The sequence below is a fragment of the Nipponia nippon genome, unplaced genomic scaffold, assembly GCF_047370975.1.
Source record: "Nipponia nippon isolate SJK-2023a ecotype South Korea unplaced genomic scaffold, ASM4737097v1 scaffold_16, whole genome shotgun sequence".
NCBI classification, from domain to species: Eukaryota; Metazoa; Chordata; class Aves; order Pelecaniformes; family Threskiornithidae; genus Nipponia; species Nipponia nippon.
In genome coordinates this window covers 8,600,251-8,624,647 of record NW_028262332.1, presented here as the reverse complement: position 1 = coordinate 8,624,647, position 24,397 = coordinate 8,600,251, and the positions used below count along the sequence as shown (strand labels likewise).

General features: G+C 50.4%; 1 protein-coding gene across 2 annotated transcripts in view; it reads left to right on the top strand.

Moving 5' to 3' along the window:
- VAV2 (vav guanine nucleotide exchange factor 2) overlaps window positions 1–24,397 on the top strand; it is a 151,223-nt gene that overhangs the window by 79,636 nt on the left and 47,190 nt on the right. For both annotated transcript variants that reach the window (XM_087753129.1, XM_009477094.2), the window contains exon 3: window positions 18,328–18,386. In XM_087753129.1, coding sequence (XP_087609255.1) covers window positions 18,328–18,386 — 59 coding nt within the window. The remainder of the gene's footprint in view (window positions 1–18,327; window positions 18,387–24,397) is intronic.

The following is a 24,397-nucleotide window of genomic DNA, read 5'->3' as shown; positions in this document are numbered from 1 at the left end:
CCTGAAATCATTGACTGAAAACGTCATGCCTGACTCTTTCTTTCCTTTTTTTCTTGGAGGCAGCCAAGATCTAATCTATGATTTTTTTTATTTTTTTTTTTTTACAGCTGTATGGGTTTGTTAGGTCTGAAGGGACCCTTAGATCATCTTGTCTCGCCCTCTGTACAGTAGTGACCGTGGAAACCCATCCAGCTTCCCTTCCGCACTGTAATTTGTGAGCTGTGATTGTGCACACCCCGCTAAGGGAGCCAATATTTTGGATATCTTTTACTGCAGTTCTTTTATACGCCAGTTTGCAGTGTGCTGTGAGTGATGCATGTTTCCGTCACCCACATAGCCGTAAATGTGCTGTCTGCAGAGGCAGAGCAAAGACTAAATTTAACGTACTCAGTCAAATCAAAGCACTTTATGGTTATATTTATCCACCGTTACAATATGTGAGGAAGGGAGGTCGTTTCTGACTGTCAGAGTCTCTGGAAAGCTACCTTGTGGATTCCTTCTCCATCAGCCCCAGGCTCCTGCCTTTCTGCAGATGTAAATAGATTAATTGACGTATTGGAATTAAGCCATGGAAAAGATGTGCCTTTAAGTGTCAGAGGTCTTTATCCAGTGGCACTGCCGGCATGTGCAGTGCCATCCGCTCCAGGGATGCACTGGGCTGTTCTGGGGAGTCCAGCATGGGAACTGGTCTGCCCGGGGGTGGGAGGGTGCCCCAAACAGCAAGTCCTGTTGGAAAGCCTCTGCTGACGCTTCTAGTAAATCCTGGTTTTGGGGAAGTCGGTGTTTGCTATTTTGAGAACCATCCTTTGAGTAACAAATCAGAGGGGAACCGAGGGTTGTTTCTGCGATCAGAATATTATTGATGGAAAACCCTTTTTTATTTCTAAAATAACATTTATTTCTGGAAGGTGTTTCACCAGCAATTTTTCAGGAGCGAAGCAGAATATACACAAAAATAAAAAAGAATTGCTTTATCTCGTTCTGGGGAGGGCAGGGAAGAGGAGCAGCAGCATCCTTACTGCGCACGGCCATCTTGGCTTTCCTGCTGCATTGCTCAATCTTAAGAGGCTTCATTTGTATAAACCATCTAATAATTGCAAAGAGAGAAGTTCTTGGTAGTATTAGTAAGCCTGGTAGAGCCATCCTTTCCCAGGTTAGCCTCTTTCTTTTGAAATGGTTCTTGCAGTTCCTGGAAAGTTGGGCAGGAATTGTTCAAGGAGAAAGAGAAAACCACCAAAATTAGGAGCACATCCCTCGCTCCGATACTCAACACTGGCCCGTGCTTGTAGCTCTCAGGCTTACAGAGTAAGAACTTCAACATTTGTATTTTTCCTCCCCAAACCCATAGAAGAAGGTGCCATCACTGACCTCACGTCAGGAGCTGGGAATTTCTCCTCGCTTCTCTGAACTGCTTGGAGTCAGGCTGGTTTGGTTTCAGTGCCATGAATGCAAAATGATTTAGGGGGAAAAAAAAAAAAAATCATGTTTTATGTTGAGAAGGTAGAAGAGGATGGTGCGTTTCTGCTTGCCTCGCTGCTGGTGCTAGAAACGTCAGCCAAGCAGCTTTTTTTCGGTGAGATATTTCTTGCAGGGCAGTGGGGACGTGGTGCACCGAGCAGCCACCTCTCATCCTCCCGGCCTTTGCTCTTCGGAACAGCTCGGTTTAGTTACTGGTGGCTGCCTGTTCTTCTAGGAATCGGGAATTTAACACAGTTGTTTTCCACGTCTGCAGGGAAAGCCAGAGGTGACACTTTTGAGACATGTAAGAAGTGGCGGAGATGTCCGACCAGCTAATGCCGACTGGAGCACCAGGCCAGCAGCGTGCTGTTGGCACATCTCTGCAGCTCAGGTGTGCAGGACAGGGAGAGATGGGGAAAATCGATGGATAGAAAAGGCAGGCACACACGTGCGAGGGATTTCTGCTTATCGCCTGGTGTGGAGCATCTAAAGGTTCAAGCAGGGCAGAGCATCCTGCAGCTTTGGATTTTTTTTTTCTATTTCAAGAGCAGTAAATTCCTTGTGATGTCTTTAGCATGGAACCGGACAGCTCTGTATTGGAAATGCCTGTGCTCGTGGTGCTTTTAATTGATTCTCAATAGCCTGGAAAAATTAGACGTTTGTTTCTGGTGTGAAATTTTCCGTGCCCTCTGCACAGGAGGAGGGAGCACCGGCATCTTCTGCTGCCTGCCTCCATGAGCGGCATCCTGCATCGCTCCTTCCTTTCCTTAGGGAAACTTTGGAAACGGTGGATAATAGCGGCCAAATTTGCAATACTGGAGGGCTGAAGTTCACGTGTCTGATTTTCCAGACTTGCTGGGTGCTTGCAGAGATTCACAGAGCAGCATAGGCAAACGATTCCGTTTGCTTACGTGCCTAAACCTGGATTTGTGAGATTTGTGACCCTCTTTAAGCTCAGTGAAGGCAATGCTTTCAGGAGGAAGGGGTAGGTGCTCTTGTTTTAAAACAAGTCATAACCTGAATTAGTGTTTCATGAGCCTAGAAAGGGAGATGTTTGCTTCCTTGTGCCCCATGCTTGAACCACTGGAGTGTGCTCGAGGTGATCTTTTCAAAGGTTATTAGTTACGTATGAAACCGGGGCCTTGTATTTACACATAATCTGAGATGAAGCCAGGAGCTCCGTAGCACTGAGAGCTATCTCAGCTTGAAGAGCAGTTTTCAGGGTCACGGAGCAGCCCCTGGTAAGGTGATGGGCTTCGGCTGCGAGTCCAGGCCTCGCCAGCAGCTGGAGAATTGGAGAGGTGAACAGGCGCGTTAGTGCCGATCCCAGGTGGCTGAGACCTGGGTGGCTTTGGGGAATTTTGCTTGGCAAGCCAGCTGTAATAATAATAAACCCCCCAAGTTTACAAGGTGCTTGCCTCCTCTCTGGAGTCTAGGAGAAGATTAGGGCTAATGAAATCAAGTTTATGCTTGCTTTTCCGTGCTTCACTTCCTACTGTTCTCCCGTTCTGTTTCTGCTTGACGTTACTTGGTGTTTCGAGGTGCTCGGGCAGGGGTGTGCAGGCAGCGGAGAGCTGAAGCTGGCAGGTTGTGCGTTCCCGGAGCACGTGGCTCGGGAGGTCATCAGCTGGTTTCTTCCAGCACATCAAGTTCTTCTGCAGCTTCCTTCTCTTCTGGGCTTTTTCCCCCCTTTTTTTAAACTTAAAGCTGTGAAAGTGAAAATGTTTCATCCAGGTGGATGTGTGCCTGCACGGAAAGCTTGGCGCAGCCCACAGGTCTGTTGACCCAAATGGGATCTGGATCCCCGAATGGAGCTGTGGGGAAGGCAGCTTTGGTGGGAAAGGCCCTGCATCCCTGCAGACATTCAGTTCCAGCTTTGAACAAATCAAAGCAGCAATTCCCAAGCAAATTCAGAAAGCTGCCTTTTACAGTATGCTTGAAAAGCTCCTATTGCTTCCTACCTCTTTTGCGTATTTGAGTATTATAGGAATTTCTTTGAGCTTAAATGAGTTTTCTACCAATTTTTAAAACACAGCTAGTCTCAAACAGCTTGTGATGGTGTAGCTGCTGCTCATGCTGCTGCAGAAGGGCTTTATGAGGGGCTTTGCTTCCATGAAGCTGCCTGGGGCAGAGAGGGACGCTTTGCAGGTGGCACGGGGACCCTGCCTGAGCGCAGCCCCCAGGTTGCCATTACGGTACAGCTGCAAGATGCATCCAGGGCTCAAAGCCTGAGAAATCAATGGAAAAGCTTCCGCTGCCTTGGGGGCTTGGACCACGGCAGTCTCTGGAGCATTAGCCTGCAGGTGCCTCGAGCTTGAAGCAGGATCCTGTATTTTTATTCAGTGGGATGGTGAGGCTGCGGTCTGACCTTCCGAGCCAAAACCCCTTGATGTGGCAGGGAGAGACAAACCTGTCCGTGGTCTGTCGGTCTGCAGATGGGCTTTGTAACGGCTCCTACGTATCCAGCTCCTGGTGTGGGCATCTCCTGCCTGCGCTACTGCTCTGGGGCTGGAAGGGATTTAAACTTCATTGGAGAAACACGTCTGGATACCATGGCCATGCCAGAAGTCAGGGGGCTCTGCAAAATGCAAAGAACTGGCTTTTTAACACTTTCCGTAGTAGGTTTTTTTTTATATTGCTGCACTTTTTTCTTTAGCAGCTGGAATAAAGATGAAAGAAATAAGCCAAGGAGAATTTCAAGCCCACTCTCTTCAGTAGGTAGATTACCATTGTGCGAGTGGATTGGTTTCGTATGGATGCTTCCAATTTCTCCTGCACATGCAAAATGTTCCTAAACCTCTCTTTTTGTGCTCCATATGTTTTTCTCTGACCACCCAACTCCATTTCAGAGCAGAGCGGAAATGGGGACTTAAAGGTATGTAAAAATCTGTAATATTTTCTGCTTACATCCAAGGCCTTGATCAAAAAGGATTAAACTTAATACAGACTTAAGCCAGTTTCTCGGAAACAGGTTTGGATATCTGTGTTTTGCATCTGACAGCTGTTTTTTCCATCTGTTTCAACAAATCCAATCAATACTGGGAAGGGGGGGATGCTTTCGTGGGAGAGCCTCTCCTTGCAGCGTGCTGTGCAAAGCCACCGTCCCTCCCCGGGGCTGCAGGCGCCTTTGCAATCCCCTTGGCTGGAAGTCACTCGGGTACCTCAAGGCAGAGCTGATTAAAGGGCCAAGACGACGGTGTGTTTGCCTAGCTTGCAGCTTTTTAATTTAGAGCCCAGTCCAAAGCAAAACTTAAGGCCTGGGGACACCTCGTGAAGACACCCCAGTTATTAATGTGTGCTGCTCGTTTTCCACGCTCTGCCTGTGCTGAGCAATGCTTGCAGTTAGGGTGCAAATAGTCCCTATAGGAACTGCTGTCTCTGACAGGGGCTTTACCCCTCAGGAAGGCTTGAGTTGCTCTTTTTGAGCCACAAGATGAGGGGTTTTGCTTAGGTGCCTGACTTTGGGCATCGTGAGTTGTGGACTGGGGTCAGAGAAGGTCCCTGAGCCCTTAAGCACGAGGAGGGGATGAGTTGTGGAGCAGGTGCCCTGCAAGTTGTAGAGGAAACTTAACTAAAACTGCCTGAATTCAAACGTTGAGCTGAAGGAGCCAGTTTCTGGCCCAAGTTCAGCCAGTCCTGGTGTTCCCCATGGTGTAAGACAAACATGTCTCTGCCTAGAGCCACTTTTTGTAGGGTGATGGCTTGGCCATCCTGTCATTTCTGATACTTGAATCAGTGCTCTGGAATCGGGAGTCAGCTGTGGGACCTTTTCCTCTGAATTTTCCTGACAATTATATCCATGCGTAGCACAGATGTGATAATTATAACCACCCTGCCTAGCCCAAGGTAGGCTCCGAGCCCTGGGGGCAAGACAAAGATGCTTTCCTAGGATCTCCAAACCCTATAGAGATCCAGAGCAGCAGGACCAGAGTTTGGACCACCTGGAAACACAAAGGCATGATGAATGCTGCTATCAGCCGGTGACATTTCTCCTTCCCTTGCATGGAAATGATTCTGCTGGTGTTTTCTTCCCCGTGCTGAAATGCCTTGGCACAATGTGACTTTGTGGTGGCTCGGTCCCACGTGACGACGCGAGGCGATGCAAGCTGAACTGTCGGCAACCCTGCGTGCCCCACTGTGGTCAGACTTTGCAGACCGCCTGTGTAAATCTATTTACCAGCATTTTAAGCTAATTAGTGTTTAAGGGTTTTTTTCCCTTCCTCTTCTGTTCCTGCTTCTCTTTAAAGCCTGAAGGGCCAAGTGCCCAGCAGGTGTAAGGCAGCACAGCTTGGTGGCTTTCAGCAGATTCTACCAGTTTGCGCAAGCTGAGGTCGGGGCCATTAGCACCCACGTCCTCCTACGTGTTTCACGTCTTCCCACGCTTGAGCTAATTCCTTCAAAATTTTCCTACCTGCTTGTCACTTCTCCCCAGAGAAGGCAGCAGGGAGGAGAGGCATCCGTTCAGCAGCAGATTCCTTACAAAATGCTGTCAACCTGCAGTACAGGCTGGCCAGTGGATGTCTGCTTTGCAGAGCAGAAGGGCATTTTGTGGCCTCTGAGTAGCTAGGCTTATGCAAAGATCCTTTTTCTGGAAAAAGCAGGAAGATTTTAGAAGGGAGGAGTGAGTAAACTGTGGGAAACTACTTTCAAAACAGTGACTGCTCGAACTGGCCCTTGAGGCCTGACTTGGGACTTGGTTGAGTTCCCTGGTCTTGCTTTTAGGCACAATATGTTTTAGAAGTGTAATTGCATTTCTCCCTGCTGCTTTGGGGGGGGCTTCAAATACGGTGCAGGACAGTATGGCCATGCTTTCCGAATGCCGCTTTTCTGCGTACCAAAACTGGGCAGAACTGCTGCGTTTCAGTTGGGCGCCTGGTTACCGCTCAGTGATAACTGCGTGACCGTAACGTTACAGGAATGCTACGGGAGCGTAATCTGGCGTCCCACGGTCGGCTCGTATCCACAGGGCTGTCCTAGAGTCTCAGGTGCATCAGTGGGAAGTTGCGTGTGTTGGGAATATTAGGCATGTTGCATGTGTACTTGCTGACAGAAATGGAAGGCGGGTGTTTATCTGGGTGACAGCCACCCTTGTAGTGCACCATCGTGCATCTTGCCTGAACACGGGGAGGGCTGCGCAGCGAGGAGACGCATCGGGGAAACCTGCTCTCTGCCATTCGGGACGCTGGGTTAGATCTTGAGAGAGAAGGGCTGTCCTGGCCTTGTGTGCCCCCCGTACACCCAGCCAGCAACTCATTTTTCCCTTTCTTCTTTAAAGGTTGATTGATTCCTCTTAGGTGCTTTCGGGGTGAGCTAACGGCAGAGCTCCCCAGTCAATGTGTCTTCGCTGTCGTGCCCGGCCGGGGAAGGGGGACATGTGGCTGTGCCCAGCACCCTGCCTCCCCACCACGCCGCTCTCGGCTCCATCCTCTGCTGCTCAGCTCTCGGCATCTTTCCAGGTTCATCAGGGATCCGCTGCAGTGTAAATTGGGGGCAGAGGGAAGGAGCCAGCTTGGCTGGACGGAGCACAGAGCTGTGTTGGGGTATGGAGATGAGGAGCTGTGGTGCGTGCCGGTGCTGTGCCGGTGCCGATGGAGCCGACGCAGCCGGCTGGGGAGGTTCGCTCAGTGGCTGTGCGCTTACCTGAGTGTCTGCTCCAGGCACCCAAACCAAACCCCTTCTTTAGCCAGTTTGTTTGTGTTTTTTCCCCGCCTCTAATTTCCAGGAAAGCACAGTTCCCTGGCTTCGCTTTGTTTCCGAAAGGACACACTTTTGTAGCCAGCTTTTGTAACTATTACAAAGCTTCCCAAATGAACCCTCTCCAGTTACAGGCTGCGTTTTTTCTAAAGAAGCAATTTTGTAATACGCTCAGGCATTTCTGGGAATCCTCCTTGTCTCTGGGCACCCATCAGGAGGATGCTGAAATCCCAGCTGCAATAAAAATGAAGCTCTTTTAGTTTCTTCTCCCTGCTGGCTCCCTTTGCCCAAATATATTCCATTATTGCTCTAAGCCAAGGCAAAATTTGACTGACTTGTGCTTCGCAGGTCAGCAAAGCCAGCGTATGCTGGGACGCACTGGGATTGCATGAGAAACGAGGAGTCATGGTGCTGGGCAAAGCTGGGGAGGTGACACAGCAGCCCCGGGCAGTGGTGGCACCTTGGAGCCCCAGGAGGACATGGGGGGGTACTTCCAGAGGGTGAGAAATGCAAGGGCAGCTCTCCAGAAGGCCCTGTGAGTCACAGAGATGTGCAAGTCTGTGAATAAAATTAAAATCTCAAGATCAACATGTGCAAAACATTGCATCCTTCTCCTTTACCTTCTGAAACCTAAGGCAGGACAATTCCTCCATTAAAATCAGTCCGGGCTGGATCTCCTGCGGTCTGTCCCATAGGGGTGTTTGATTGCCATCTCTGACAACCAAAGAACATGCTTTCTGCCTTTCGTACGTGGAGTGCCATGGAGAGACGGAGCATCCTGGTGTTTAATCACACATCCCTCTCATCCTTGGTTTCAGTTTCACGCACTGCTGCGCACCGGTGCTGAAATAGTTTAGCTTAATATTTAATTAATGCTGTTCCATATCATGCAGAAATGTGAGATTGGCTGGTGTTACCTTAAACCCCACAGTTGTGGCACAGGCTAATGACTCATTTCCAAATCAGCGTTCAGAAGTGCTAACAAGCTTTTCCCAGAAATAGTTTTTGGATATCAAGGCTTTTCATTTGCCTTCCTTTCTTATGCTAGTGTTTAACAGTTGTCTTACTGCCCATTATTTGCAAGTTCTGTGCAAACTGATGGGGCCAAGCTGGGCCAGGGAAAGCAGTGGAGATGCAGGAGGGCATTTTGCGGGAGGAGGATGTGCAACTGCATGGCTGCTCACCCCTGCACCTCCCGCCAAGTACTTGATTTTTTTTCTGTTTGGTAGCAGTGCTGGGTGTTAGAGGACTGGATGTGCACAGCAGTGTCCTGGGGACCCTCCTGTAGTCTGCTGCCATGGGAAGCTCATCCTTCGACCCATCCTTAGCCAGGACCTTTGCAGTAGCACTGGGTCTCTCTTGCTCAGTCCCAGTGCTGGACGCATAAAGATGCAATTTCGCTGTCTCTTCTGTTTTCTTCTCCTGCCTGGCAGAGGTGCTTGCAGAGGCAGCATCTCTCCGAGCCCTCGTATGGGGTAGGCTCGTCCTCACCCTGGAGCGGGAGCAGGGCTGTCCCCAGGCAGGAGGGGAGCGCGGCAGCTCGCAGGCGGCTGGGTATGTTTGCATCAGGCACAACGCATCTGCGCCCAGTGGATCCCCACCGTTTACAGGAAACCAGCTGCCTCATTTCACCCAGAGCTTCCTCCGGGCCGGGCCCTTGCTTTGGCTTCGTGTTTGTGCTTTCTCCAAGCCCAGGGTGTCTGTGGCATGCCGCGTGGTAGCACCTACCATGCTATCGAGTTTGCCGCAAGCTAGTGGCTTTGCTGAGCGTAGTCCTCACCGTCCTCTCACCCTGAGATCTCATCAGCACCCTTGGGTGCTGCTGAGCTCTCCCTAAGGGCTAAGCTTCGAGTGTTTCGGGGCCATCAAAGGAAATCTCTATTCCCATGTTGAGCTGGAGGCGCAGCAGCAGCAGGCGCTTTCTCAGTTTGTGTCTGTTCGCTTTGGTGTTGGCTCACTTGAGAAACTGCTTGGGTTCCCACCCCCCCAGGCTTTTAAAGCCTCATCAAAGCCAGCTCCTCACTCTACTCATTGCCAGGCTATCAGATAGCGATAGTAAAAGTAACCGAACAAGACAGCAGCTCAGCATCCGTGTCGGAGGAGAGAGGCCATTAAGTAGCAGAGTAAGTATTTATTGCTGTTGTATTAAAGGAACTCGGCAGCATAAAGAAAGCACTATAGTTTCAGGGCATTAATTTCTGTGCTCGGGAGTCGTGGGCGGCGTGGGGAGCAGCACAGCGAGACCGCAGTCGGGCTTGTTGGCAGCTCTCGGTGCTTCTGCGTGTCGGGTTGCTTTGCTTCTGCCCTCTCTTGCCTTTGCATCGTCCCCGTGTCATGGGGAGGCAAGGAACCCTGCTCTGCCTTGGTCCTGGCTCGGTGTGTTTGCTGTGGGATGGGGACATCCATATCCAAAAGGGGGTAGAGGAGCACAGATGCCTCCTTACGCACAGACATTGGGGCTTAGGGTCCCCTAAGAGACGTGGCAATGTTCCCTCCAGTACTCAGCTGCTCTGTAATAGGAAAAGACAGATTGGTGTCTTAAATATGGGAGAGGACATGTGTGCATCTGAGAAGCTCATGATGGTGTGATACGGTGCAGAGCTTTTCTACCAGTAGCTATAAATCCACATGAGTTACTCCTTGTCAGGGGACGTTGCTGGTTTTGCAATGACTGCCCGCTGCTGTAAGGCTACACGATAGCAGACATTATGCCGGCCCCAAAGAGCTCATGCATCATGTTAAAATGATACAAGTCCTGCTCCCACTGGAAATCAGCAGAGGCTTTGCCAGTGACTTACTGTTTGCATCCCCAACACGTAATGTGGCCAAATCATGGGTTTAATGCAAAATAATGCTGGATTTAATAACCCTGTTTTAAAAAGACCGACCGAACACATACAGTGTAATGGCAGCAGTGCTTAGAGCAGCACATTACAGCTAATGGGCTTCACGGCGCAGCGGTGCTCTGGAAGCGGAGGAGCTGCCTGGAGCCCTGGAGTTATCAGAGCCCCGACGCAGACAGGGTCTGGGCTGTAAATCAGAGCAGCTGACGGGAGCGGGGCTGATTTTACAGCGGCTGAGGATCAGGTCCAGAAACGCCCTTTCCTTTCTCTTCCCAGGGTCCTGTTCCTCTCCTCTTTTCTAATGTAATTTATCATCTGGGATTGATCTGTAGATGGAGGTTGCTCCCTGGAGAGCTGCTGGCAGTGCCAGTGGCACCATGGGGAGCACAGGAGCCAGGAGAAAAATCTGCTTCTCCTCTTTGCTCCCTCTCTGCTCACTTGGGGATTTTCTCCCTCCTGTTTGGGGGTGACCATTCTGCATCAGACCAATTTTTGCCCAATTCCTCCTGCTCCTCAGGGAGCTTTGGGCTTTCATTGTGTTCGCAGTTACAGCAAGTGATGCTTCCCAGCACTAGCAGGGTGGCACTTGAGGGCGGTACGGGTGCTCCCCGAGCCGCGTTGCCCCTTTCCCCCTCTTGAAGGGGATGGTGAGGGAGTTAAAGGCATCGAGCTTATTTACACCCTCATTATATGCAAGTGTAATCCAGTGCTTATCAAATATGGATTTGTGAGAGTCCCCTGAGGACATGGCAGCCACAGATTGCAACTGCAAAGGATTTCTGGTGTGGGACGTGGATGCTCTGGGCTCCCTCCCCAGCGTGATGAGGCTCACCCCTGCCCCGTGCTGGTGGCGGGGCTCAGTGCCAGGGCCCTGGGGAGCAGAGCCGTGGGCACGAGAAACGCTTCTGGTGCCCAAATGCTGTGTGGTCTGCCAGGCTGGCTGGGAATGCGGTTTAGACCTTTTTTAGTCAGATCTGTAAAAATTGGTATATGTACTCCAGCTTTTGGTTGGTAAATGCTCCCGTGAAGGCAGCCTTGCTGGGGGAGTCGCTCCCTCCCCAGCTGCCCTGTAAGGACATAATGCAAAACTTCGGTGCGTGTTCCTTGTGCTTTCTCAGAGGAGTTTTTGGGTTTGATAAAGATGCTTTCTCCTGGAAAGCGCATCTCTGACGATGGGCTCTCGTTAGAGGGCTTAACCTCATTATCTTGGGAGGTGTAATCGCTCCTCCCTGTAAGGCAGCAGTAACCGTAACGCAGCCTGACACGGGGGCTCTGAACTGTGGCTAAGAGGTCTCGGGGACAATCTGTGTCAGATGTTCACTTGTGATTATTTTAACCCTTTTCTACTTCCATGACCAAGGATCCCTTTAGACAAGGAAGGAGCGTGTATGTCCAGCTTTCCTTGCTGAATTTGAGAAGCAAAATCCAGCTTGTACCTGGTTTTCCTGTGTCCAGTTTGCAGACTGGAAGCCCGGCCTGGCAGTCCAGCCCCGGTGAGGCACGTGGTCCTAGCATCCCTGGCCAGCTCTCCACCGAACCAGTGTTTGGGCTTTAGGATGATACTTAATGGCTTCCCTGCAAGCAGCACTTCATGCTGCACACACATCTTTGAGGCCAAGGGAGCAGCAAACCCAGAGGGCTGCTGGAAGCTGGGCAGTTTTGTTGTTCCCCACCTGCTCTGGCAAATGGGTTTTGTTTTACGTTTCTGGTTCTTCCATCTCCTGTGATTTGATGGGTGCTCTAAAGCTCATCTGCAGCTCCATAACAATGTCACAAGTTGCCGGTATTTCCATAAATCAAAAGGGAGTGGCAGTCAGGGATCCCTGGAATGGGTATTTGTTGGAGGAAGGAAGAGGCTTTACCATACCTCCATCACGGAGTTCCCCATCTGTTGCGCGGTCCTTGTAGTGAAATACGGGGAGAGAAGCCTGCCATGGACACACCGGCACGGGAGAACTTCCCTGGCTTTGATTTAAAATCCTTATCAAATATGTATCAGCCGAAATCTGCTCAGCTGGTGCCTCTCCAAACACTGCACGCCAGCAAACACTGCTCTTCCCCGCCACGTTGCCTTTCCGCCTGGCACCAGTGGGAACGGGAGGCGAAGCCATGGCATCGCTGGGCGGGCGGAGAGGAGCCGCAGGGGAAACCGTTCAGGCAGGCACATCCAACCTGGAAAGGCACAATCCAGTTGTCCAAAAGGATTATTATTTAATAGCCCTCATCCTCAGCTGCCAGCTGGGTGGATGAGATCCAGCTGAGAGGAGAGAACCTTGGGTATAGGAAAATCAAACTGATTTGATCCCATAATGGGGCTCTGCCCGCCCTTGGTGTCTGAAGGAAATAAATCACCACAGCTTGATTTTCTCCTGCTGTAGCCATGTACAGCGATGCTCTTCTCAGGTTCTGGGTTGTATCAGGAGATGTTGATTTGAGGAATTCCCACCAACATCCGTGGGATGCTCAAGTGGCAGCAGCCCCGACTGCGCGGTGTCCGGAGAGAGGGCTGGGAGGCAGCTGTAGGTTTAACGCGTGCTGTGCTCACTGCACGCAGACTATAAGGTTTTGCAGGTTTATGCACTAGGCAATAGCACACACGGAGCACAAACAATTGATCCAGAGCAAGCAGGTCATGTTTTGTGTTGGCTCTCACACTTGCGGCTTGGCTACGCTGACTTTCCAGGGCTGATCTAGCCGAGGTGTGAATCGTGGGAGAGGCATATGCAAACGGAGGAGATGGGAGGCTGGAAGCTGCTGGTGACACTTTGGTTTGCAAATACCAGATCCTGGTTGTGCACAGCCTGGTGTGTGTGTGCAGCTGGGCGGGAAGCGCTGGGAAATGCCCCAGGGATGCTCCTCAGCAGGTGGAGCAGAGCAAGCCCGAGCTGACCGGCCACGGCCACGTGCACCAGTGCAACAGTGGGAGAAAATACGGGGTTCTCCAGCACCACAAACTGGAGGCAACTGGGGCAAATCCTACTTGCTCTCATGGCTGCTGTTATTTTAGCAGCCTTATCTGGGACTCTTCATATCGGTGTTTTTACTTTTAGATGCCATTATCCAACTCTGAAATAATTCAGCCGGCTTGTCTCTGAATTTGGGGTCAGGTTTCTGCCCACACACAGGCTGGGATGTTTGGATTTTTTTTTTGCCCTTCCTGAGTTCAGGAGCAAACGAGAAAATTACTCCGTGTAATTTCAGGCTCTGAAACCACCTTCCCCTTCAGAAGGGTACGTGCAGAGGTGGCAACACCGAGGTCCCTGCCCAGACTTATCACCGCTGTGCAGATTGCTTGGATTTGCTTAGAAGTAAATATTCGCCTGTTCGGGGAACGCGCGACCTTGCGGGGGCTCGGCACGGGCTGGCAGCCTGGCAGCAGCCCGGCCGCTCGCTCGGGCTCTGCTCAGAGGCGCAGGGAGCTGGGCAGTTTCTCGTATGCAAGGAGTGCTCCAGCCCAGCTGGGTCGGCTTGTTTTTTCAAATAAGGAGAGAGTTTATTTGAGAGCTTTCTAGAGGCACAGAGATACCATCAGCAATAAACAATGCTGGAGGAAGTAGAAGAGCAGTAAGCATAATAATTTATTTTTTGTTTTGCTTTAGTTTATTTTTAAATCTGTAATTCCTGAAAGAAAGCGGTGGTAGTAAGGAAGAAGAAAAGTGGTGGATTTCTTGTGGGGGTTTGGGGTTTTTTTCTTCTTTTCAAAAATCCCGTTTCTTTACTCAGCCAGGTTTCTTGCAAAGTGACCGGTGATTGTGAAGAACCCAGTCTGAGACTTGATTTTTTTTTTTTTTCTCTTTCCCAAGAAGTGCAGAACTTGGTGCCTTTTTAAATCAGGGTCTCCATGAAACCTCTGATGCTCAGCCTCTGAAATCGCGTGCACGGCCCTCGTGCTCCATTGCTCTGTTTCTGGTTCTGTTGTTTCACAGCAGTGATATCATCCTCTGCCGTGTGCCGTTAGCACATGTCTAAAAATACAAGGCAAACTGGAATGTCAGGAATGCAAAGGGCATCCCTCATGTTGCACGGTGAAACCGCCAGAAATTTCCCACTAACCCTTTGCAGGTTGACTGTAGGGAAAGTCTGTCTGTACATCACCTGCATTGCATACCTCTATAGCTCCATTTCTGGCATCTTATTGTCAGCAGGATGTTATATATAGCTTTTATGGTAATGTTTGCATGCTGAATGCAGTTTTCTTGGAGGAAATTGCATTGAGAAATGGGTGAAGACATCATAATAATAATCTCCGTAAGCCCCTGTTGTTTAAGCCCGCAGCCCTCCTTCTCCTGGAAGACAAAGACACAGATCGAAGTATAGTTTTCCCAAGCAGCGCGTTCAAATGGCTTTGCTAACCCTCTCGTCTGCCAGTGCTGAGCAGGGTGCTTTGCCCCGGGACCTCGCTGCCGCGGGATGGGGCCGGAGCCTCCCCAGCGCTACCCCACTGAGTGACTGGGGCAGTGGCACTGGGGTGGGATGCCGTTTTGGTCATCGTAGCTTTTTCGAGTGCGGTTCAAGGGACCAGCACATTTGGAAGCGATTGCTGACGGCTCCCAGTGAGCTCCAGGAGCACTTCCAGGGTGCAGCAGCCTCGGTTCTACTGGATTCCCCGTTTTGAGTGGCAGGTTAGTTTAAAGAGGGGAAACCTAAAGGTCTGAGCTTACAAAATAATCACCATAAATCTGAAGGGAACTGATCCTCCATGGCAAGAAACCTTTTTTGGTTTTACCATCTGCCTTGGGAAACAAAGCATCTGCATTTCTAGGCTGCCATAAAAGAAAGGGGAGGTATAAATAACCAATGAACTATAATTCCACTTAGTGTCGTATCTGTATTAGTTGTATTAATGTGTCCTTGTATTGCAGAAGCAACGAAAAGCCTCAGATGAGATCAGGGAGCCCTCGTGCCAACTGCTGCGTGGGTGCGGAAGAGCGCGGATCCTGCCTGGCCTCGTAGAAAACGATAGCCGGGAGTGGCAGGAAATATTGGGTTTCTCTGCAAATAAGAAGCTGCTTTACAGGGAAAATGAGACACAGTTTAGCAAACACTTAAGGATTGACTTACTTTTAAGAATGTTGTTTAATCCTGTTGAAATTGAGAGGATTACTTATCCTTAAATGCATGCTTAAGCACTTCCCTGGCTGGAGGCTGGCAGGCTGGAGCACAGGAGCTGTAAGAAGAGCTGGGGTTGCACTTGGCTTTTCTTGCTTTTGGCTACTGCTTTAATGGGAGTTGTTGTTGGAAAAATCCTCACTGATATTGGGGCAGTTACTGTTCAGTCTTGCTTTCGGAGATGCCAAGCTTCGCTGAGGCTCTTTGTACCTGATCCCTCAAAGTGAGTCGCTTTGCTTACGTACCTGAGCATCCATTTGGGAGCCTAAGCCTAGGCAAGCGCGTCCGTGCACGCTGGCTCGTTGCTGGAACCAGGTCCCGGGCTTTGATGTGCCAGGATGTTCAGCACTTGGGGCTTTTCATAAAAGAACAAAGCAAAAATTGTTGGCGTAGAGAACAGTGCGCTTTTCTCTTAAATTTCCCTGGAAGTCAAACCGTGCGGTATAACTGTCTGATTCATAAACTGATTTTTGTACTTTATAAGTCTAATAATAGGCCGCAGAAGAGACTCATTCAATCAGTCTAGGACTTCCCTTGGACTATTTTCAGCCCCGTGGAGCAGGGCCGGGGGCTGCCAGCTGCCTCGCCAGCCTCCACGCCCCGTTAGGGCTCGGCGTTTGCAGGTACCGCTTGCTGCAGCGATGCCCTGCGCCCCAGCTCTGCTATGACGAGCCCTGGAGCCTTTCATGGATGCTAATGAACTCAGTCCCACCTCCTCTCCCAAACCGGGGAGAATTTTAGAGGCGGGAGACTGCAGCACAGAGAGATTTAATAACGTGCCTGGAGTGGTCTTTAAAGTTGCTGATAATTTTGGGTGTAAGACCTGATTTCTTTGACTCCTGGTTATGTTTTGACCTGCTTTCTCCTGTTGCTGTTCATGTCATTTCTGAAGGCAAAGCCAAGCTTATTTAAAAATGTAGATTGAAATGACAGCGTGCGCTTCAGAGCGCTGGGAGGGACGTGGTTCGCACGGGGCTCGCAGGCAGGGCTGCCTTCTCCTTCCAAGGGGGCTCAGCCCCTTTCGCTTTCTCCAGAGCAGGTTTGCTCATTTAAGTGTGACATTAGCAGAAGCCGCGTCTTTGCTTGACGCTCCTCAAAGCCAGAGCAAACGAGAGACTGGCCAGAGATAAGGGTGTGAGAGGGACTCGGAGAGCCAGGCTTGCTTAACACCTCCCCGAAATGGAGGTGGGAATCTCGCCGGCTGGCGCTGGGAGCTTGCAGCTCGCTGGCAGGAGAGCACGTGGCTGAAGCACCTTTCCCAGAAGCGATTAATCTTTCTCCGTGCTGCTTTTTTGTTAGATTACAGTAAAATGGGGAACTTCACTGCGTTAACATTTGTGGCACTAAATTTCTGCTTGAGAAAGTTTACAGTTTCTCTTCTAGTTGCACAGTAATTATGGTCTGTAATCAGTGGCTCCAGGGCACCCCTGTAAAACCAGGCGTGCCGGGGTGGTGGTCTGGTACCTGTCCAGATGGGCTCTCAAGAGTGAGCAATAGGCCAAAATATGCTCATGACACCAGCAAGCAAAAGCAATGCTTTGTCTAATTAAAAAATATTCCTTATCCACGTCCTCTGCTTAGAGGGAACTGTCAGGGGCAACACCTTAAAAAAAAGACGTGGAAGGATGCTTTGGTAAAGCCTGTTTTTGGTAGAAGCGTGGCAAGGGAGCAATAAAGCATCTGAGGAAAATTCCCTTGTGCTCTGGAGCTCCTTTCTGCATTGAACTCCTGTTAGTGACATTTTATACCAGAGAGAAACTTAGCCAAGTTTTGATATTCAGAGTCGTCTTGGCCTTGTTGGATAATTCAGCATCTTTGTTCTCCGTGTGAAAGTCAACCGCTAAATGCCAAACTGTGGCAGCTCCTTTGTTGGTGCCCCGGCTTTGGGTCTGCATGCGGGGCACTGGCAGCCGACAGCCGGGCTGGAATTCATGGCAGTGGTAAGAGAAAACAGTCCTGGAGCAATCAGAGGGATGTAGGTCCCAAAAGTGTGGAGAAGACAGAGTTTGGAGCAGGACGCAGGAGGAGCTCAGGCTCCAGGGCAGTCCCAGGGAGCTGCGTGCGTGCATCCCCCAAAATGAGCCTGATGCTTGCGTCCCTGCCGCAGAGGGAAGGATTTGCATCGGGATCCTTGATGCGGCTTGACATTGTGGGATAATACCGTAGGAGGGAGAGAGGCTTCGAGTACCAACAGCAGTCCCAGGGGAGAAGTCAGGCACTGGCTCACTTAGGGCATGTGCTGGCCTGGGTGGCTGATCCCAAGGTGGCTCGGCGAGCCAGGGGAGCATCCTTCAGCGGGGCGGCACCCCGACCCTAAAGAAAGCAGCGCTGACGGGTGCCTCATGGTGCAGGGCGGCTCCAGGCAGTCCCAGCCCCGCGATGGTCAGGATTGTATGCCTGGAGGAGAGCTGGGGGCCCTGGACAGCAGGGACTGCTCAAAAAGTCCTTTATCTGTGTCCTGGATGCAGGCATCTCTATTCATTCCAGTGGACGGGAAACCAGTCCAAAAATAATAGGTTTGTTTTTTCAATCTAGCTTTGAAATGATGAATAAGAGCAAGAGTAAAACATGTTTTATATCTATAAGGGACTAAAACCATTCTTTGTTTGTCTTCATTGAAAATTCTGCGTAGCAATTAAAACTTCCATCAAAAATGGGATTTTTCAGAAAAAGCTGATGGCTTTACAGTTCCTGATTGCGATGCTAATGAAAATATTTTGTTGTTGAATCACTTCTGGCTGTTTTCTACCAGAAAAGGGTGACGGTCTGCACTCACCTCTGACAAACTGATGATGCATCTTTACTGAAATGCAAGAAGTCAAAACTGTTCAGTCTTGGCAAGTTTGCCTCAATAAGATCATTTTGTGTGGGGAGAGACAAAAGGAGTTATAAACCTTTTGTAATAAAATACAAAGTAAGAGGGTTTTTTCAGTGGTTCTCAGTGTTGCATAAAACCTCTTGGAGCAGGTCTGGACATATTCTATGAGCGGCAGGATGGAGTTTCCTCGGGTGACGCTGTCGAATGGATATCTTTGTAGCTGAGGGTTCAACGTCTTTTGTGCTCAGTGGTAAAACCAAAAGCAGTGTTTGCATTGATAGAGTCCTCCAAGCCCCATTTCACTGGGTGCTCAGGTCCAAATACCGGGCTGTGGGTCCTCGAGTTCCCCCCAAACCTTTCTCTGTCTTCAGTAAGCACGTCAGCATCTTTTTCTCTCGTTTCCAGGTGATCTCGGCAGTATCCAGACTCTCCTTCCACAGTATTGCTCAAACCAAAGGAATTAGGTAAGATCCTTTCAATATGATGCTTCAAATAATGTTTCTCTCTCTCCCTATCCATATTCCTAGTATTTATCACATCAGACCCTTTAGAAGCATTAATATGGTTGGAATATATTAGGGTTAAACAGACATCAAGGATGCCTTTGGGATGTAGGCAGGGCACTTGTAAAAGCACCTCACCAGCTGCTCAGGAAGAGTTTGCAAATAAAATAAGTGAAAAGGTAGCGAGTGGTGTGCAGTATGCCTGCTGGAGAGGGTAGCAGGGTGGGTTTTAGTGTCTCTTGCTGGAGGTTTTGCTCAGGTCCCCTCTGCAGGGGCTGTGCAGTTGAGGGCCGGGAGCCCAGGAAAGCCAGCAGTGCCCGTCCTTGGAGCTGTGGTGTCACCGCACTGTCCCCACCCGTCACCTGCCCTGCTCCCAGGTGGCCTTGCAGTCACAAACAGCTGGGAAATCTCTTCCTGGCTTTGACAAAGGCACATTAGTGCTGAGTGGGTAATGGGGTTAATAAGTAACCTGGCCCTGGCACCCGGGGGGGGGCTGCCCTGCTTGCCGGGGCTGCTCCTCCTCTGCTCATTGAAGGAGCAATGGAGAAGGAATTAAAAACAGCAGACAGCCCTATTAAGCAGAGCTGTTATTCTGGTCTTTGTTCAATTCCCTGCAAAATTGGTTTGCAATTGGTTTTCTTGTTAGTGTGCATTTTTATTAGTAATCTGGCAACATCTTCTCATTAGGCCCACAGCTATAATTGGGAAGGGTTCTCAGGCTGAAGTACCTTTCCTCTTTTTTGGTGGGGGTGTGTGTGTGGTTTTTTCCCCAGAACACATTTGCTTTTCTCCGCAGAACGTGTCTTGCTGCTATTCTGGTCGGGGTGTAGCATGGCGCTGGTCTGCGGCTGCATCCCGGGGCCAGCCATGGCCAGGGTGTGGGGCTGTGGGCTGGATGGGGCCCCTGCCTTACTCCTGGCCCTGCTGCCTGTGCCCACCACCCCACGCCACGATTTCCACTGCTTGAACTTATTTTCCCTGCCTTAACTGCACCGATATGGCTGGAAGGGAGTAGCTTTTCACGTGTAAAACAAACTCGGAGCCTTCCCATCTGTTAAACACAAATCTGACAGATCCCACCAGGACTGGGGGGAGATTCAGGGGGTGAAGGTTTGAGGAATAAAGACATGCTGTAAGGTAAGGACCATTTATTATTAAGGCTAGCCCTGAGTCCTGGAGAAGGCTGCAGCGATTATTATTTTAAGGGAGAAGAACATCCAAGGCATTTGGAGGCAGGGAGTAACGGGGGAACCCACGTGCAGAAGCTGCAGTGCCTTTGCAAGGGCTGGGTTTAGGCCTGAGGGCATCGCTGGCAGAGGATGCGATGTGTCACCCCTGGCAAAGCCTTTCCCTAGGCAGGGGGGTCCTGGGGTCAGTTCAGAGGATGAGTGAGCTGGCTGTCCTCTGGGAAGGCTTTGGCTGAATCCCTGGTGTTTCTGCCGAGGTCTCCTGCTGCCAGGGTTGGGCGATAGCTGGGAGCCAGGAGCAGGCAGGCTCTGCTGTTCTTGTGGATATGCAGCTTTTTCTCATTCATTTTACAACCAGCGTTTATGGTTCCCACTAAAATCCCTTATCATGGAAGCCTTTGGCATCATAATCACACAAGAATAGCACACAGCTTAGTGGGTCTTTGCTTCTAACTTTGTTTTCCTGCGTATTAACCCTGCTCCTCCTCCCCATTGCCAGCTCTGCAAGAACAGAAAATGCCGTCGCTCCCGTTAGCTGGAAAAATCCCCGCCGGGGGTGTCCCTTCCCAGGCAGAGCGCCCTGGCTTTGTTCATTGCTGCATGTTTTTTCCTTTTAATTAGATGATTTCTTGCGACACCATCACAAAAGCCTCAATGACAGAAACTAATCTCAGATGAATTAATTTAATCTGTGGGGACCAGCAGCAGCTCTGGCTCCCCAAAGGGACCGGCCACGTCGGCCGCTGCTGCCCCTCAGCTCCCTGGGGTCCCAGCCGATGACTGGGGTCCCTACCCTTCCCTCCCCCGCTGACGATGCTGCCATTGAAAAACACGGGAAAAGTCTAGTTGGCTTAGGCACAGTGCTTAAAAACATGGTAAATACAGTGCAATTAGGATGGTATATGGATTGTATAGATACGGATAGTATAGATACGGATGTTGTATAGATATGGATGGTATAGATAAGGTGCTTGAAGACATGGTATAGATGAACTTGGCAGTGATAGGTTGATGGTTGGACTCGATGATCTTAAGGGTCTTTTCCAACCTTGACGATTCTATGATTCTATGATTGTATGGTCCTCAGCCCCGTAGCATGAATGTGGCTCTGCTCCAGTCCCTATTTTGGGGTCTAAAGCTTCAGGATCACGCAAATTAAGAATGAAATAAATCCCCAAGCCTATTACTTGTCCTTAAATAAGTTTCGTGGCACGTAGGGTAGAAAAATAAAAATCCATCTTGTATGCTATTCAGTGAAAAAAAAAAAAAATAGTCTTTCCGTCTAATAATTTCTGGATACATGAACCTTGCCAGAGAAACCCTGTTTCACAAAGTAAATCAGATAGCTATCAGGATAGCTGTGTTGAGATGACAGAGTGTTTCTTCCAAGGAACAAGCTACAAGGAGCAAAACATGGCAAAAAATGATCTTGAATGCAATGTTTTGTTTGCAGCACACTGCTAAGGCTGGGCTTAATCTATTGCAGCTGTAGCTACAGCCCGTGCTGCGTCCTTCCTCCTCCTGCTCTGTTCTACTCCCAGTTGCAGGTTTCAGAAGTCCTGCAAAAAACTGTCACCCCCCAGCACCGTGCGTTGCTGACTTACCTCCTAGCAGGCGAAGGTCTCTAATGAGTGCAAAAATAGATTTCTCTCTTGCATAAGGCTGTTTGTGCAAACAGCAGAGCCGATGTGTCCCCGCTAATTAAAGTGTGTAGTGGCAAGGACCACCACCGCCGCACTGGGTTATTTTTTGGATGGTTCCCCGTGCATAGGAAGACCCTTGATGATAAGAGGCTTATTGATGCCTCCTAGAAAAAGGCACGTGTTCTGTCTTTAATTTAAGGCATTCAGGGGAAAGATGGGTTTGTGGATAAAGACATACGCTGAAGGGAAAGCGGATGCGTGAAACTACGCTCGGATCTTGGCTCTGCCCCAGGTGCCGTACGTGGCCCTGGGCAAATCCCTTAGTTTTGTGTGTCTTATTTTCCCCTCTCAGAAACAGGGAGGTGAGAAATGCCTTTGTTCACCTGGCTTGATGGAGACGAGACCTGCCTGCTCGCGTGGGCGCAGGCAGCCTTCAGCAGCGCTGCCGTTTGATCTTGTTTGGGAGCACGGGTTCTGCAGTAAGGTGATAATACCCTTTTCCTGGGGTTTTCAGCCGTGCATCCTTTTACAGGGCTGTATGTGGGGACAAAGAAAAGATCCTCGTTGTGTGGCATTGCCCATCAGCTAAGGAGAGGAGGTATTTTTTTAATTATTATTGTTTCTCATCCTCTCCTCCATCTGTCTGGAGGACTGTCGGCAGTTGCAGTGAGAAGTTACCGTGCTCCTTGCCCATCCGTGGCTGTCTCTGAACAAGGAGCCTTTATTTTCCAGCCAGGACGCCAGGATTTTCCATGGCAGACCTGACTTGTGGCCCATTAAGTCCATTACCCCGTTTCTCACGGCGGCTGGCACTGAGCTTCAAGTGCAGCGGGAGGATTTTGTAGCAGGCAGAAGCAGCGGTCGTACAGGGGTACCGTGCAAAGGTTCTCCTGTGCTCTGGAGCATGAGTTATCATTCCCTTTCCAATTTTTCTCGAGCAAACTCAGCTCTCTGGAGGACAACAGGACTTCTTGCTGCAGGTCCCAATAAACCAGGATTTTTTTTTTTTTAAAGCTTTTTTTTTTTCCTTAAGACGTTCCTGCTGCAGCCCTGGCTGTCCTCCATTGCCCATGGTACATCCCGGCGTCCTCTGGGCTCCGGCCGTCATCCGCCTCGTGCGAGCGAGCTCCGCCAGCTGAATGTGAGCTGTGAGCAGAGGGGGCATATGTTTTTTCATCTCCCCAAGATACATGTTTTTCCTGGAAGCAGAGTTTTGCAAGCAAAGCAGGAGGTTAAGGAATATTGGCTCATGCTGCCTGCATGCATTTTTAATGTGTGCACAGTGAAACCATCTGAAAACGGGAAGGAGTTAGCATGTTCAAAGGCCTTGTACTGAGGCCCTTAATCTAAGTAAATCCTTTATATATGAACTGAACCTCTCAGTGACTTTCTTCAGAAGGCACTGCAGTTAATAAATTAGATTTTAAAACATGTGCAAATGGGGAGGAGGGGCGAATCCTGTTTGCCAAGAGGAGGTTTTCTCCTGCGGGAGCGGCAGCAGTGCTTTGGCCGGGCGGTGGGGGGAAGATGGGGATGGTTGTGTTTTCCCCGCCTGGGGGCCAAGGCAGGATGCCCTCGGGTCGGTGGCCAGCCCAAGCTTGTTGGGAGAATAAGTGACATTAGTTTTACCCCCAGGCAAACAGAGCGAGGCCAGCCCTGTCGCCCTGGGCTGAGGTTTACCTTGCATTTAAACAAATAAATAAATAGATGCCAAAACGCTGATTTTCTTGGCATTTAAACCTCTGCACATCGCATGCCCTGAGGTGACGGAGCGGATTTGCTGGCAGTGGAGGGCAGGCCCTTGGCTGGGAGCTGCCTGTTGCCTGCCTGTGGCTGCAGGGTGGGTTTGATCTAAGCGAGGGGCGACGGGCGCTTTGCATGCCTGCCAGTCCCCTGAAAGTCCCCTACAGTAGGAGCTGGGATTTGCTGTTTTGCTTACGGGAGGACATGTCGGTAGAGGAGAGGAACCCTCCTGGCTCCCAAAGGGACGGGCTGGCACTGGTCCTGATGCTCGCCTGAGCTCCTGGGTGCTCTCCCCCCCCAGTGCTGGGTGGGTGTCAGGGCCGGGGTGCCCACCAGCACCCTGTTGAGCGCCGACTGCTGTCCAGGCCAGTGTGTCTCCATTTTGCCCATCTCTACAACGCAGATGGTGAGTTGGGAGGAGAGAAGCTCAACATTGGGATTAGCCCAGGTTGGAACCAGCTCCTGTCAAGTTCAGGGCAGCTAAATGAACTGTACCAAACTGTACCACCATCCTCCCATCAGTGGGGATTTAACCCAGGGGAGACTTTCCTACCACCCTGCTTTGCTTGCAAACCCCGTGCCTTGCTGACGAGGTTCAGCATTGCTCTGCTTTGCCCAGGTAAACTATTAAAACAGACTGATGTGCTCAAAATGAGGTTTTCAGCGTTATCATCCCTGGAGTTTCTGTACTTAACGGCTTGCCAATAATATCAGGATGTGTGTGTGGGTGAAAGGGAGGAGGGATGGGAAGGGCGAGTCAGAAGCATCCCGCCTGCGCCGTTCACGGGGTTGTAATATTGCGGTGCTGAGCGAGCGGTGCTCCTCAGGCAGCGGTGCCCTCCCTGCCTGCCTGCAGGAGAGGGGGCAGAGGGGGGCAAACGGAGCTGGACCCGCACAGGCAGCCTTCAGCCCCTGCCCTGCAAAGTGTGCCTGTCTCTGCTCCCAGGGTCTGTCATCCGCTGCTCAGCTGTGTTTGATCCAGAAACTCCTCTGTGCTTCATCCACCAGTTTGGAATTAAACCTGGAGTTTAGTCCAGGTTTCATGACTTTAATCCATTTCCCCATCTGACTGAGCCTCGCTGCGGTGTGGGGGGACCCTTACGTTTGCCGTGGGGGTGACCTTGTGGAGGAGACTTTGTGATCTTGCCAGCAAAACCCACTGCTTGCAAAAGATGGGATGGCACAAGCACTAGCGTAGCTCATCAAGGAGACTTTCCCCTTGCTCTTCTGGAGGAGAGAAGGGAGATAAGGGGAAATCTTTTATGGGATTTGCAAAGAGTCTCCAGCATGATGGAGGCTTCACGCTGATCAGATTTGATCTCTGCTCCCCTTGCCCCTGGGGGTGGTAGCTCAACACAGGAGGTGGATCCAGCTGTGCGTGCAAATGGCAAGCAATTAA